General features: G+C 32.8%; 1 protein-coding gene across 2 annotated transcripts; it reads left to right on the top strand.

Moving 5' to 3' along the window:
• The first annotated feature begins 10,049 nt into the window (after nt 1-10,049).
• On the top strand, nt 10,050-15,041 carry LOC118059140 (uncharacterized). Of its 2 annotated transcripts, none has more exons than XM_035071977.2 (6): nt 10,050-10,378; nt 11,172-11,377; nt 11,706-11,988; nt 13,080-13,187; nt 14,198-14,439; nt 14,543-15,041. In XM_035071977.2, the coding sequence occupies exons 1-6, from the start codon at nt 10,151-10,153 to the stop codon at nt 14,658-14,660; spliced, it is 1,185 nt and encodes a 394-aa protein (XP_034927868.1). In that variant the 5' UTR covers nt 10,050-10,150; the 3' UTR covers nt 14,661-15,041. The 2 variants fall into 2 exon arrangements, with proteins under 2 accessions (XP_034927868.1, XP_034927869.1); XM_035071978.2 differs by having other exon boundaries at nt 10,201-10,382.
• The last annotated feature ends 625 nt before the right edge of the window (nt 15,042-15,666 follow it).

Here is a 15,666-nt window from a genome sequence, read left to right as displayed (position 1 = left end):
TAACTGAAAGTTATATTAATATCACTAGAAAAAAAATACTGTGCCGAATATATTGAGTTTGAGGTTCAAATTTCATGTTGAAATTTTGTGCATGTTCATAGTCACGGGGTAGAGAGCACCGATTTGCAAGTATGAAGATTGTCACCTCACATCATGCATGGCTCAAAATAGAAGTTGTGTACTAGTTGTCAAATGACAGCCAAAACCGTTAACTAAATAAAGACAAACATTGCCTATTAATTTTTATTAGAGAATAATATAAATTATATCTTAAATTTTATTTAATAATTTAAATTATTAGATTGAAATGATTCTTTGACATGGTATCAGAACCTTGATGACCAAGTGATCATGAATTTGAATCTCATTATCCCTATTTATTTGATAAAAAAATCAGGTACAAGATAATATAGATTTGTGTAAATTTCAAGTTTAAAGGACTTTTATTTAAAAAAATATGTTAAAAAATAATATAAATCATATATTAGAATCTTACCTTAATAATTTAAATTATTAAATTGAAATGGTAATTTAACAATTTTATTCTTAAAATTGTGTGCTCCTAAGTAGCCAAACTCGTCAGGATTTAGGAACTCGTATGCCATTCTAAATCGGCCTCTTCTTTTTGTCAAAAACGAGACAAGAAAAAGAAAAACAGAGAACTTCAAGTGGGCTGGTGGGGTGGGGGCGGGGGATTATTCCAGTGAATATTGTTTTTTATCTGGAAGGTGGCCTGCCTGCCTTTTAACAATTTAAAATATGCTACAAAGTATCGTGAAAAAACTATGCCTTGAAGAGTTCATGATCAAATCATCAAAGAGTGGAATTCATACAAAAACAAAAACAATCGGTTTGATTCATCGTTAGTACTCATATATCAGAAATGGTCTGCTGATCATAAAAAAAAAAAAAAAAAACGGTTGTTAGTTGTTACATTTGTTGTTCAATAAAAAAAAGATTATAGAGAACGGTATACTTGCGGCCCTGTTGCTTATTTGATAGACACGTCACGCATTGTTTTAATTTTGTGCGACTAACAACATGAATCCAGCTCGAACTGGAGAGTAACAGCAAAAATCCTCAATTAGTTTATCCTGTTGGCCAATACATAAGTTCTTAGCGTCTGAAGCATATTTATTAATCCAAGTACGGAAAACAATGAGAATTCTCAAGACGCGGCATAGATTTAATTAGGATTGGAACACACAAACTCCACGAGATCCCAGACTTTGTAGTCCAGCAGGGGCAATCACGTGTGTCTTATTTCCTCTGTGGTTCCTTCACTTCTTGTTTTATTTTTATTTTTTTTAATATGATAGGGAATAATGTGGGGAAAATAGTACAGGCATGGTGTTTGATATTTGATTGTGCGATGATAATTGAGAAAAAGTGTGTGCTAGAAATACAAGTTCCGAAGAACATCAGGCGCTGTGATAGTATTAATCCGAGGATTTTACTTTCCTAATATTTGAAAATGACATGACGAATCCAACAACAACTTCGACATACTTATATCAAGAGTGAATAAATCAATTAGTCATCGCACGCACGAACGCTCCACTGTAGCAAGCGCACCGAGCAAGATATGCATTGCATATGGCCTGTCTACGGATGGCGACCCCTTGCCAGAATTAAAATAGACAGGCAGGGAAAGTGGATGTCATCTTGCTTGCTAGAATAGTTAGCCGAGTGCCAAAAAGTTAATACAAGGGTCCTCTCTTTGCATTATTGTTGGTTCTAACTTACATTAATTAGATGATTGTATATTGGGGATGATATAAGCAGCCCGAGACTGTTGCATCGAATATGAATTGCTAACAATTACTATATATATAAAAAAAGGTTGTCCTAATTGTTAAATAAGAGGCATGTTTCTTTCTTAATCATTGGCATTCAAACCTAAAGTTGTATTTTGACAAAAACAAATTCATGTGAATTTCATTGTCAAATGTGGATCGTAGTGTAGTATTTCTTGACCGGATAGGCTTAAATCTACTATGAAAACACTTACTTCTGATTGAAAAACTTGTACAAAAAATTACTTTGTGTATGTGCACTGGATGATGTCCCAGCCAAAGAAAGTTTAGGATCGAAAAAGAATGCGCTTTGCACCTTATTGTTTTGCTCTCTACCGCTTCCTTGCGTCCTGGCTTCAAGGTCCTTGTTCTTGTCCTTGCTTTCACTCATATTACATACAGCTGGTAAACAAACCTCTGCCTTCATAGGCTCATTCCTTTGACCCGATCGTTTAAAGAACAGCCTTTGGCACGCTTCCCCTTAGTTTAGTTGAGTCGAGCTCTGAATTTTCTCTAATAATATTTTTCTTGGTTTTTCTACTAAAAAAACACCATTATTTTTTTCTAGATTTAGTTTTTAATTTATAGTGATTAATTAAAAATTAGTAGTGATGAGAAAAAAAATTTTATTAATTTTTAATTTTTAAAATTCACTAAAAAAAGAAAAGTGAATAAAGAGTTGCGAACTTGAAATTTTAGATTTTACTCACTTTTTCTCATATTTTTTTTTTGTTTTTTTTACACTTTAATTTTTTCTTCTAAACATAGAGTTTATATTCATCTTATTGAAATATATTTTAGTTATATAATTTTTAGTTCGAAACTTTATTCAGGCAATGCTTGGAATCATGATAGAGTTATTTTATTTTTTTAAAATACATTAAAATAATATATTTTTTATTTTTTAAAAAATTATTTTTAATATCAGCGCATCAAAAAAAATCAGAATTTTTCAAAAGCACGGTTGAACCGCAAAAAATAAACATTATCTTAAAAGTGCATCTAAATCAATGTGATGTTGTTGGAATCTTGAAAGATATATTACAAATATTTTAATAAAAAATTTATTATTTTAAAGTGCTTCAACAAGTAAGGATTATTCTTGTTTTAATTTAAATATAATTAATTTTATTATTAATATACATACTAGATTTTTTTTATTTTATATCAATTATAATTCAAATATATGTATGGTAAGTGTAATAATTTTTTTAAAGAATGTTAGTCCTTAGTTATATTTTTACGTGTTTATAGTTTTAAATATGCATAAACTTTAGGTTTTTATTAGATATCTTTTTGTTTAGAATGTATTTAAGATAATAAATTAAAAATCTTTCCTCACTAATATATAAACTTACAAGCTTCAATTCTACAATAAAAACATAAGTGAAGCATTACGAAGAAAGGAGAGCTCAAGCTGTTGAGTTATGCAAGAACGAAGCTCAATTTATTCCAATGGAGTTATATAAAGCCTTAAAACTCCAATTTTCAATAGTCAAGTTGAGACCGGAGTGTTTGGATACGAAGGGGGAGCATAATCGATTTTGCTGCCTCTTTCTCTGTTTAGGTTCTTATGGAAATTTCAGCTTTAGAGACCTTGACTTCTAACAACTATCTAAATCAACGAGTGACGTGTAAATGTTTTCCCCCCCTTTGTTGAAAAATATATGGTACGGGGACGGGGGACCACTTGGTAAAGCTTGCATCATTACTCGATGACGAGACCATGAGATTAGACCCTTGGGCTATAGATTATTGGAGTTATGAGCTGATTGGACACAGACTTGTGCCTCAAAAACAAATGATACTACGAAACCTTTCTTGTTATCAATATTTTTGGTTAGGTAAATACCTAAATAAATAGCTAATTAATTGAAAGGGCGTTTTCATGAATGGTAGAGAATTTTAATATATGAGCCTGGTCGATCATTGCGCTGCGTGTTGATGAGTTTCGGAGCCCAGCAACACAAAAACAAATTGGATTAGCCTCTTCAGCCCTAACATAGGGCAGCGATATGCTCTAAAGTCTAAAATATTTTATGTATGATTCTTACGTGAATTGAAATCAAAAGATTAATAAGTTGAGGAAATTATGTATACGTCACTTTCAATTATAGATGGATAAATTAAGACCACTTGGGTATAGTTGTCCAAATGTCTTTTAATGTGGATTAATTACAGAGATAGTATTGTTTTCAAAAGGGTGTGTAAAAGAGAAAAAGATTAATGTGTGTATATATATAATAAATCTCGAACAGGGTCGTAAAAACAATCCACCGTTGATTGGTGGTAGGTCCTGCACTGATCCCGTCGGCCAAAAATATTGATGTAAGAAGACGCGGTGGATTCACCAAGGAAGTGGAGCAAACGTGGAGCTGAACAGGAAGGATGGTGGAAGGTGAAAACCGACCTTTTCTTTGCCTCACGTTTCTTGAAGTCAAGAATCCATGGTTGCTAATACAAGCTGCTGCGGTCTGGTCCAATATATATGTGCTCGTTAGGCCACCAAGTATTTGCACGTGAAGGTGGATTAGAGGGGACATTTTGCACCCATGGGCATCAAAGACGGTTCCTGTGTTGCCAATTCACGTGATGCAAAAGTGGCAATGGTTTTACCGTCCACGCATCGCGTCGTGCTATATAGTCTTTGTATTATTTTTAGAGCATCTACATGCTAAATGACAGAAACAAAAAAAAAATATTATTTTAACTTTTCAATGTTTATTTTACATGATGAAGGGAGTGCTAAATAAAATATCATTTTACCTTTCTTTTCTAAAAATGTTATTTTCATGTATCTTGTAAAAATATCAAAATACTATTTATTATAATAATATTTCTTTACTTGGTTTTTTCTTTCTTTGTTTTTTTTTTTAAATTTATGTTCTTTTAATTTGTTTTTTATGAAATTATCTTAATTTCATAACACGTATCATGGATTTAGCGTATTCACCCAGGTTAACTTAGATAATTTTTTATTATTTTTTAATTGATTTTTTTTAATTTTATAAATAATTGTTTGTATTGTTTTTAGACCTGTCAAATCAATCGAGTCATATCAAGTTATTAAAATAGTTATATATCAAATATATTAAAATATTGTTGGCTCTTCTAATTTTATTTTTTTTATTTGAGAGCAAATAAACAAATATCGAGTCTTCTAATTTTTTTATTTGTGAGCATATAAACAAAAAAAAAATATTATTTATACTATTTTAAAAATATACTATTCATTTGCTAAATAACATGAGATGAGATGCTCTTAGAGGATTCAAATCCTTTGTATTGCCTTTTATCACTCTTTTTCAGTCAACTATTACCTTTCCAGTAATTCTTACCAAACCTATTTTTTGAAGAAGTCTTTCAGTGGAAGATACCAAGAGAGTAAGATTTTGTCTTCAGGCTTCTTTCTATGAAGTTTCCCTCCTCCGCTTTTGTTCGATTGGATTACAAAGAAGTTGCTTTTTGGATATTATCACTGTCATTGTTTGTTACAGAGTATCGCTGTCCTCTACGTTTGGTAATTGGGCAAAGCAAATCACGGGAAGTTAAAAATATTGATAATCACAAACATATAAAAATATATATGTTAATTTTTTTAAAAAATATAAAAATAGAGGAGCTAGAAGCTAGAAGCTGAGTCACAAACATCTAGCTATTGAAAATTTATATTATTGTTAATTTTAAAATTTAAAAAAAATTAAGTCAAAATACATATAAATTAATCTAGATACCCACTATTAATAAAAAAATAAAAAAATAAAAACCAATACAAGAATAAATATGCAGAACAACAAGCAAGTAAAAGCTATTTTGTATGTGGTCATATCTTATAATAAGAAAAAATAGGAAAGATAATCATGAAGGGTGTAATTTAACACTCAGGTTTTGAGTTTGCTTTCCAGAAATCACCAGTTTCAAATATCATAAACTTCAGGATTATTGAAGATTTATATAATTATTAATTTTAGAATTCAGATGATTAGTTAAAATACGCATAAACTAATTTAAATACCCACTATTAACACAAAAAAAAAAGTGAAGAGAATGAAACCAGTTCAAGAATAAATAACCGGAAAAACAAGCAAGTAAAAGCTATTTTGTTTGTTTGTAATTTAAATTTTATGGCTACCTATAAAAAATAATTGATTTTAAGAAATCAAACTCAATGGATTGAAATTGAAAATAAATTTGTTGAATTGACCTAATGAAAAATACATGGGCTTATTGATGAATTTTTAAAAATAGAGGGTGCAACTTGGTTGTGCATCCTATTACTACGAGCGGTTTTCCTTTGATTTTTTTCATTGTACTTGTAATTAATTATATAATTAGATCCCTTGATGGTTCTGAATTATATATAATTGGATTAAGAAATGTAGCTGGATATTAAGCTTCGAAACAAGAAGAGCAACGTCGAGCAGAGAGGGGGCTGGCTAGGGGGGTATATAGCATGTAGAGGCAGCATATGGTGCGTTGGACTTTGGTGGCAAAAGGCAAAAGCAGAGACAAGTAACTGGAGCGACTTCAGCACACCACTTTGGCAATGTCTGTGTGCTTTTCTTGATGCACTGAACCTCCCCCTCGTACATATTTGACTATAATTCATCCATGTCTGGTTACTAGCGACCCCAACTTGAACAGTATTTCCCGTTATCTCTTAGCTTCCTTGGATTCAGCAATGAAAAAACACCGTGAATTCTCACTAGCTACCTCGTTTTTTTTTTTTTTTTGATCAAAATGTAAGTTAGCTACCTCGTTTTTACTTGATCATGATTATCAAACGCAATTCTATGAGAGCAGGAAGCGGTTCGTTTGGCCGGAACCACTGCTTCAGACTTTGAACCGAGTTGGTCTTTGTGATGAACTTGTTAGTCAATAGTCATGGTCAAACTTGTTGGGCATTGGTCAAGACAAACTAAATTGTCAAACTTGTGAATGGGCGGTGTTAGGAAAAACAGGAAAGAAAAATTTGCGCCGTATTTGAACAGGTATCTGTGTCAACTGAGACTAGATTATCATACTCGTAGGCTTGATGTCAGCGGAGCGGGATTATTTTTTTACGCGTAAAATATTATTCAATTGCCACAAGTGTATTTTAAAAATAAAATAAAAATACTCGACTTAGATCATAGCTGATTTTAATTTAATTATAAAAATAATAAATAATAAATAGATCAAATTTAAAAATAAAAATATCAGGATACCCTGAAAAAAACAGTAGGTAATAATGATAGTAATTATAGAGCTACTATTTTTAATACTTTCATTGATTGGAGTAGATATTTTAACTCATGTTTAAAACAAAAACGGTGACTTAAGGAATCGTACTCTTGTCACAATTATCAACTTATAAAGAGAGACTCTAAAAAATATTTTTTTAGAAAAAACTAATTTGGACGTGATGAGCTCATTAAACCTCAATGTGTTTAAAATGCCATTTCTCTAAATTTTATTTTTTTTTCATTTAAAATTATTATTTTTTAATATTTTTTAGATCATTTTGATTTGCAGATGTTAAAAATAATTTTTTTAAAATATAAAAAAATTATTTTAATATACTTTTTAATGAAAAAAATTTGAAAAGTAACCTTTACTATACAGTCATGTTTACCATTGTGGGCTCAGACACAAAATATAAATTTTTGGTGGGCCTCCATCCCACTAATAACTTTTTTACGTGTCATCACCCACAAATAAAGGCCCAGCTTCATCCCAAGGCCTTAAGCCTGCAACTGATGCTACAAGGGACTATGTTAATTTATTAGACTGTTCATTACTGTAAAGCCCGATGGCTTTGTTTTTCTTCAGAAGACTGCAATGCCCAATTTGACATCCGGTTGATTGAAATTATAGTGTATTTTTTTTAATGTATTTTATTTAAAAATATATTAAAATATTATTTTTTATTTTTTACATCATTACATTAAAATTTTTTTAAAAATTTAAAAATATTATTTTAATACATTTTAAAATACATATTTTTAAAAATAATTTTAAACAAAAAAACAAACCTGTTATAAGCATTACGGGAAAATAATTATAAAATAGACATAGGTGGAAACATTTTAGATGAAGTGTATTTGAGAGTATGATTATAGTTGTTTTTCAAAGTTTTTTTTTTACCTAGAAATGCATCAAAATAATTTTTTTTTAAAAATTACTTTTGATATCAGCATATCGAAACGATTTAAAAACACTAAAAAAATTAATTTTAAATAAAAAAAATTTTTAAATTTTGTGGGAACGCGGGTTGAACTGCATTCCCAAACGGTCTTGAAAATGCTTTTTAACTGAGTTAGTAAAAGAGTAATTCTCTATCAATGGAGGTCTCATTCTTGTAATTACATTCTAACGAATTTATTTGATTTGTCAAAAAAAGAAAAGGAAGAAGGTAGTCATCGTAAAAAGAAAGCAGAGCATTCGTGAGCGTGATACAGTAGTAATTACTTTGTTTTTTAATGTATTTTTTATTTAAAAATATATTTTTAATATCAATACATTAAAAAAATTTAAAAAATAAAACATCCAGAAAAAGTTCTTATGTCTACCTTGCTTTGTTTCCAAGGCAGGCTGAAAATGGATTTTGTACCTGTTGCTGGGCAGCTGAGAGCCCACAAAGCTACCGGATCCTTGTCAATTGTCATAATAGATGCACAAACCGTTTATCACTGGAGCATTTCCTTAACCACTCAGAACTCATATGTGTTGAATATTACCGCCCCTCGCTGTTCTTGCACACGGACAGGGTCGATCGAAAGTAGATCCCCTGCCATGCTAATTGCATCGAATTTGCAAGGGTGAGTTTCATCAGCCAGCTTCTTGCAGAGGAGGCAAAGGTTCACTCAATGTTCTTTCTTTTTACATTCAATGTGTTTCTGCTGGTAGAAACTCGGCGAGACATTTACAACGCGAAGGAATCATGGATCCCTGGCTAATGGGAGGTGGTTAATTTATATATAAAACCTCCTCGATCCCTGGTTTCGCTGTTCTGATATGAACTTAAACCAGTAGCGAGATTTAGCAGGGTTTCGTCGTTTGTAAGCTCTGGAAAATGCTCTGGCAATGGCCTTCCCTTTCTAAGATGACAATGTCTTTGCATCACTAGAAATTGTGTTGATGCTGTACTAACTACATGCTTACTCATCGAATTTGCCGTCTTGACGATCAAACCATAGAAACTTTATCTTCAAAAAGAGTGGATATAGAACTCGTAAAGTGGGATTCGATTAAATAAAATCTATACGCTGTCCAGGTTTTTCTTTAGAATAGCCATTCCATTCCTTTCCTTTCCAGCATGCATTACAAAACGTCAACATCGTATTAAAATAGAATCACAGTTCGATGGCGGCATGTTCCGTCTCTATTTTTTTTCTTTTTAATTTTTTATTAATATAATCTAGTTTATACACATCACTAATTCTATAAACACTAAAATTTAAAATTATATAAACTTCTAGTAATTCTGAGATTTATAAAACATAATCTCTAAATAATAACCTAAAACCTGACCAATTCAAAATATATTTTATATTTTTTTATTCAGCTGATTTAGTATATTAAAATATATATATATATATATTTAGTACCATATTAATTATTTTATATATCTTAAATACAATAAAAAAACTCAACAAAACTCTATTTATATATTTACAAGCATAACATAATATTTCTACCTCATAAAAAGGTTAAAGCATGATATAATTAATAATATCACACAAACTCTCAATGATTTCCCAAAACTGTCATCTTATTTTTAAGTTTTAAGAAGGTTTTTATTTTCTGACCTGGAACAGGATTCGGTTTTCCTTTTCCAGTTGATTTATACATTTTTCTAACTCGTACAAGTAAGGTCAAAAAAGGAGGTCCCTGTAAAACGTAACCATCTATTTTATCTACATGTACATGCACTCCGCGGTAGCTAGTGATTGACAAGAGAAGGATAATATATTAAAATAATATTTTTTTTAATTTATTTTTAATAAAATATATTAAATATAAAAAATTAATTTAAAATAAAAAATTAATTTATTTTAAAAACAACGTAAAAAAATTTTACTCTTATTTATAGTAGTGGAGAGTGTTTTATCTCAAAAATTGTGTGTTTATTATTATGTATTATATGAATCAAGCAAAAACATATCGAGTCCTGTTTGGATTCTACTATACAAGTGCTGACTTTCGTGATGTATTTGCTGACGTGTAACGTCACCAACCATTTCTCTTGCTTTATACTTTTTGTCCGCTTCGAAGAAATATTGTGGCTCCAAATTTTCACTTTCTAGAGAGAGAGGAGAGAAAAGAAGAGGCAGAAGAAGAAGGGAAAGATATCTAAAAAGGTTGCGTTTTTAATGGCAACCTTTCTCTCCTCTTCTTCTCTTCCTCTTCCTCTGCACTTCTCCTCTAATCACTATCCACATCAGACGCCGCCGTCTTTCTCTATCTCCTTCCCCTTCTCCCATCCTCTTCGCGCCACTATTACTGCAAATTCTAGAAAAATCAAAACCCTAATCCTTGCTTCGCCTGCTTCAGATTCTTCCTTCGATGGATTCGAGTTTAATCGAGAGGCTGCTGATAAGGTTGGTTAGTATCTCTATTTATCCATCCTTTTCCTTTTCTCTTTCAATTGGATTGGATTGGACTTTGTTTTTTATATTGGGTGTTATTTTTATAGAATTAATTAGTTTTTGTTATGGATTTTGATGATAGTTGATGGGATTTGTGGAGTTTAGGTTAAATTGAGCCTCTGAACTTGCTGAATTGTTGGGGATTAGGTTTAAGGCGAAACTACTGAATTTGATACTATTGGCTTTGTTTGAATTTATGAGTGCTTTAATGAATGAAATTATGAAACAAATGGATTGTGATATGATTTGGGATGTAAATATGGCGCGCTTGCTTAAATTTAGGCAGTATGTTAGATGCTGGTATTGAATTTTGGCAAAATGTTAGGGCAGGGAGAACAAGTAAGAACTGCTATAGATAATTCGTCAGATGAAAGCTGTTTTTTGTGGAATGAGAGTGTACATCGTAAATTTTCAATGATAAACTGGTTTGTTTTCATTTTGCAATATGAGCTGGGTCTATAAATTACATCTGTTTCTCTTCCATGTGACGAAGTTTGCATTTGGTTTGTGTTTTTGTTTGCTACGCTCTATGCAACAACTGTTTCATGATTGGTCAATTTATTGATCACTTTGTTTTACTACCAAGTTGTGGTAGTTTTGCATGTAGACGATAACAAGCAACGGGAAAATCAAATTTGCATGTTGAGTTCAAGATTGTTTGTAGTTGGTATTTGATTAATTGTTCAATTTAATTCTTGAAGGGTCATATGATATCCGTAGTGATTAAGAGTGTATATTCTTGCAGAAATCAGTTCTCTCAGATTTGATACAGGAGATAGAGCCACTAGATGTGAGCCTTATCCAGAAAGACGTTTCACCTACAACATTGGATGCTATGAAGAGGACCATCTCAGGCATGTTGGGCTTACTTCCATCAGACCGGTTTCAAGTGTTTATCGAGGCTTGGTGGGAATCTCTCTCAAAGTTATTGATCTCTTCAATGATGACAGGGTATGATCAGTTTTGTTATACTACTAAATATTTCTATTCTCTGATGTCAGAAAGAGTTGATATCATTTTGGTAATTGTTTTTCAATTCATTGTTTTTGTTATGTAGCTTATATAGGAAGGTTGTTATTTGTCTAGGCCCATTTAATATCACATGATCGTAAGGGAAAAGAAGTTATTTGTGCAATTGATTCTTGCATGGTTAGTTGTTTGAACACTTTATGCAACACATGATGTTTTGAGAAGCCTGCCTTTAGTTTATTCTTTTTTTACAATCAGTGTTATGTAACACAGTAGATATTCATGAATTGTTTTTCTCCTTGAATTGCAGGTATACGCTGCGGAATGCTGAGTACAGGCTTTGCCTTGAAAGAAACCTTGATATACACGAAAAAGATCCTGAAAAGCAAGCGCAAGAAAATTCAAGAAATGAACTTCAAAGGACAGCGCTAGAAAGTGAAAAAGCAAATCAAAGTTTTGGAAAGGATACTGAATTTGAAAAAACCATGGAAGACCCATCCAATATCATTGATCTCCAAGGCCTTGGTGAAGTATCCCCTGAAGCTCAGCAATATATTCTTCGTCTGCAATCTTGTTTATCTTCTGTTACGAAGGTATGCAATAGCATTCTAGAACTCCCTTGGAACGCAGACAAGTCGTAGTTTATTTTCTTTATAATTTTGAGATGATAAATAATTGTTAAGAATGTCCCACACGGACCTGGATGCTAGTTTGTTGGTAGCATGGTAGCATGGTAGCAGAATATGACTTACTCGGATGTCCAATAGAGGCGTCACAAAGGATGCAGCCTTATGGAATGGGAGGGTGTTTTCATAGGAATCCTCAGACTGTTGAAACGAAAAGCTTTGTTGAGTTGAGATGGAAAGCTTTGCTGAGTGGAATTATATGAGTCAGTTTTAAAGCTAATCAGATGCGAGTTTATCTGCATTCTTGTGAGTATCATGGGTTTTGGTGCTTAGGATTCCTTATGAGAACACCTTTTGTTAGGTTTTTGACTGCATTCATGCTGTTTTAATTCTTATGAGGCTTGCATGTAATCTAGTTGATTATGTAAATATCACACACATATGAAAATTTGCATTTCCTTTTTCTAAAGTATCCTGAAGCCGTACATGTCTTTCTATACACATCTTTCCCATTTCAAGAAGAGATGTGCTGTAATTTAGGAGGGGAGATGTTCCATTTCCAATGATAGTAGTTTTCTGTAGTCCTGTACTTTTTGATAATCATGTAAAGTATCTTCTTTGCCACCATGTCCACATAGGTGAGAGAAAGTGATTAAATTTCTGACTCCGGAGTTAAATGTCTTTGGTGGCAATACTCCATGGTTATTATGAGAGTTTGATCGATGTGACTGAATGCTATTAGAAACATTTGAGTGTTTGCATGTATTACTTTTTTGTTTTTTCCCCATTTAATAACTTATTTTTCTCATCTCAACCTCCTGTCCGGTGTTCTACCTTTAATTTGTTAATTTTCAGACACATGCTCAGCATGTTTAAATTCTCACTCTCTTTTGCTAGGAATTAGAATATCCATGCCAGATAGGTGGTCTTGGTGCATGGAAACTGGCTCAATAATACCCACCTGACCATAAAACCAAAAACAGAAAATTGTTTTTCTTTGCTGCTTTATCCATATGTTTTATTCAGGATGCATCCTTACCTTTTCTTGCCTGTTAAAGGAACTACATGACGTTAAGAGGAAAAGTGCGGCTCTTCAAATGCAACAATTTGTTGGTGAAGAAATGAATGATTTACTGGACTACTTAAGGTCACTACAACCAGAGAAGGTAATAATTATCTCTAAGCTTATTTTCCTGCAGAATATCTTCTTTAGAAGTTTGCCTAATATTTCTAATCTCTGTATGCTTTACATGAAATGATCTCCACTATCAGATGCTGTATGCTTCACATAAGATGATCTCCACTATCAGATGCAGTGGTTGCATGCTTCGTATCAAACTGGTTGTTTACAGGGTTTAATGCTCTTAGTAAAGTACTAGTGAGGTCTTGCTGTTGTTTATAATGTTTGAAAAAACTTGCTAATGGCTCAGCACATGAAAGTGGTGATTCTATATGATAATCCTTTCTGATATGTAAAATTTCTTGATGATCCTGCTTTTTCATCAGAATAAGCTTAAGAAAGTTTTCTTTGATAACCGTTCCAATAGTTAGCAGTTTTAATATTCGATGTCATTCTTTCTTCTTTTCCATCTTCTTTTGCAACTGTACCAAGTGTAAAGCTATTTTTATTGTCTAGTATCCAGTTTTATTTTCTCGATGTCAGATCTGTTTCTGAGAATTGGACGTGCAATGATTTTTTATTTTTTGGTTCTTCCCCCCAGTGATTGGTAAGTTGTTTTACATTAGACATAATGTTGCCCATAGATTTTAAAGCCACAAATATCTCTCTGATCCTGCAATTCCTTACACTAATTTTAATGTTCATAACCCCACTTTTAACTCTAATTATGTTTGGTGTGTGTGTGTGTGTGTGTGTGTGTGTAAAGTGACGATTTACAGCTTTTGGTTTAACTATGTCCCTACTAGTGCTATCTTAACTGTAGCTACATGTTCCTACACCAGTATTTATGTTTTCAAAGTGTTCATATGAATCTGCTTTGAGAACAACGTTACTGTGAATTTTTTTTTTCTTTCATAAGCACTGGAGCACAGTTGTTCTTTCTGCTTGTGTTTAGCCGAGTTCTTTAGTTATATATAATATGAGACCAGCTCAGGCAATGAACTGCTTGGCTTATTTTAGATATGCAGCTAATATATATGGTTGTAACATGAACAGGTTGCTGAGTTATCAGAACCCACATCCCCTGAATTAAAAGAAACCATCCATTCTGTGGTCCATGGCCTTCTTGCAACCCTTTCTCCTAAGATGCATTCCAAGACTCCTCCGCAATCAGATAACACATCAACTGGATCACTAAATATTGGAGGTGATTGTGCTGAACTCGTGGAGAACACCTCACTTCATTTCCAGCCCCTCATTTCATTGACTAGGGACTATCTGGCGCGTCTACTTTTCTGGTTAGGCTTTCTCATTGAACTCTTTTTTCATCGATGCTTGCATTTTCCCCCCTGGCAACAGATTTTAATACACTATTACATCCGTTGTCTTTTATTCTTCAAGGTGTATGCTTTTGGGGCACTACCTTCGAGGTCTTGAGCACCGAATGGAGCTGATGGAACTTTTATCCTTGACAAGCCATGAAGAAAATGATCCCTGTGAAGATGAGCAAGTTGCTTGAAGGTGCTTTCTTTCAGATGCTTCGGATTGTAAATATTCAAAGTTTGTTTTTCAACATGAAGAGGCTGAAAGTGAGATGCAAGAATAGGCCAATTGAGCTCCTGGGGATAGATAGTTTCCTTACCTGTAATAGAATACCTTATATTTTTTCAGCATATTATCTTGTCCTGTTCTTTTTCCGTCCGTTTATCACCACACACGTGCACAAAGGAGAAACCTGTGCGTTTTTACTTTCATTTATGTTTTTAGCTAGTGCTGTTAGTATTGCTATTTTTTTCAAACGTTGTTGCAGGTGTGAGAATATCCAAGGAATGATCGTAAGTAGATCATTTACCAGTAAATGTGGAGGGGAGAAATCAAAATTTCTTTTCACTTGTTACAAGCTGTGATTTTTTACACCTCTGGTTATTGAGCAGAGAATTTGTTATTGCCTTTCACCCCTGCCTTTCTGTCTAATTACACACACACACACACACATGAAAAATGCAGGACTTGTGTTCTAACACACACACACACACACATGCACAAGTGTTGTTCTGGTCTAAGCAATAACAGTAAGAATCTAGAATAGCCATGGCAATTCCTGTAAGAGTGAAGTAAAGAGAGAAGAAATACCTGGTGACTAAATTAGATAGAAAGTCTCAAAGAGAGACAGAAGACGTATTTAAGAAAGTGGAGTTAAGGACGATTTTGGTATCAGCGCCCCTGCATGTGGCTGGCGGGAGATAAAGGCGGGAAGGGTCTTGTTAATCTTTCCCTCCTATAATTATGCTGAAAAGGGGTCATCTTAGGATTTATATCAAGCAAGAAAAAAAAAAATCAAATGACATAGCCACATGTCCAGGTCTTCTACAACATTTTATGTTCTGCTTTTATTGAGATTGAAAGTTTGATAATTTCTCAAAATAAGGTTTTCGTAAAAACCTAAACTTTTTTTTTCTCCCGCAAGAATAACTAAACGCGCACATGCAGTCTTGCAGGTAGGGAAGGGAGGAGCGCATATATGG

This window comes from Populus alba, chromosome 9 (genome assembly GCF_005239225.2).
Source record: "Populus alba chromosome 9, ASM523922v2, whole genome shotgun sequence".
Lineage (NCBI taxonomy): Eukaryota > Viridiplantae > Streptophyta > Magnoliopsida > Malpighiales > Salicaceae > Populus > Populus alba.
The sequence above is the reverse complement of the archived record's forward strand: the minus strand, read 5'-3'. Positions and strand labels throughout refer to the sequence as shown.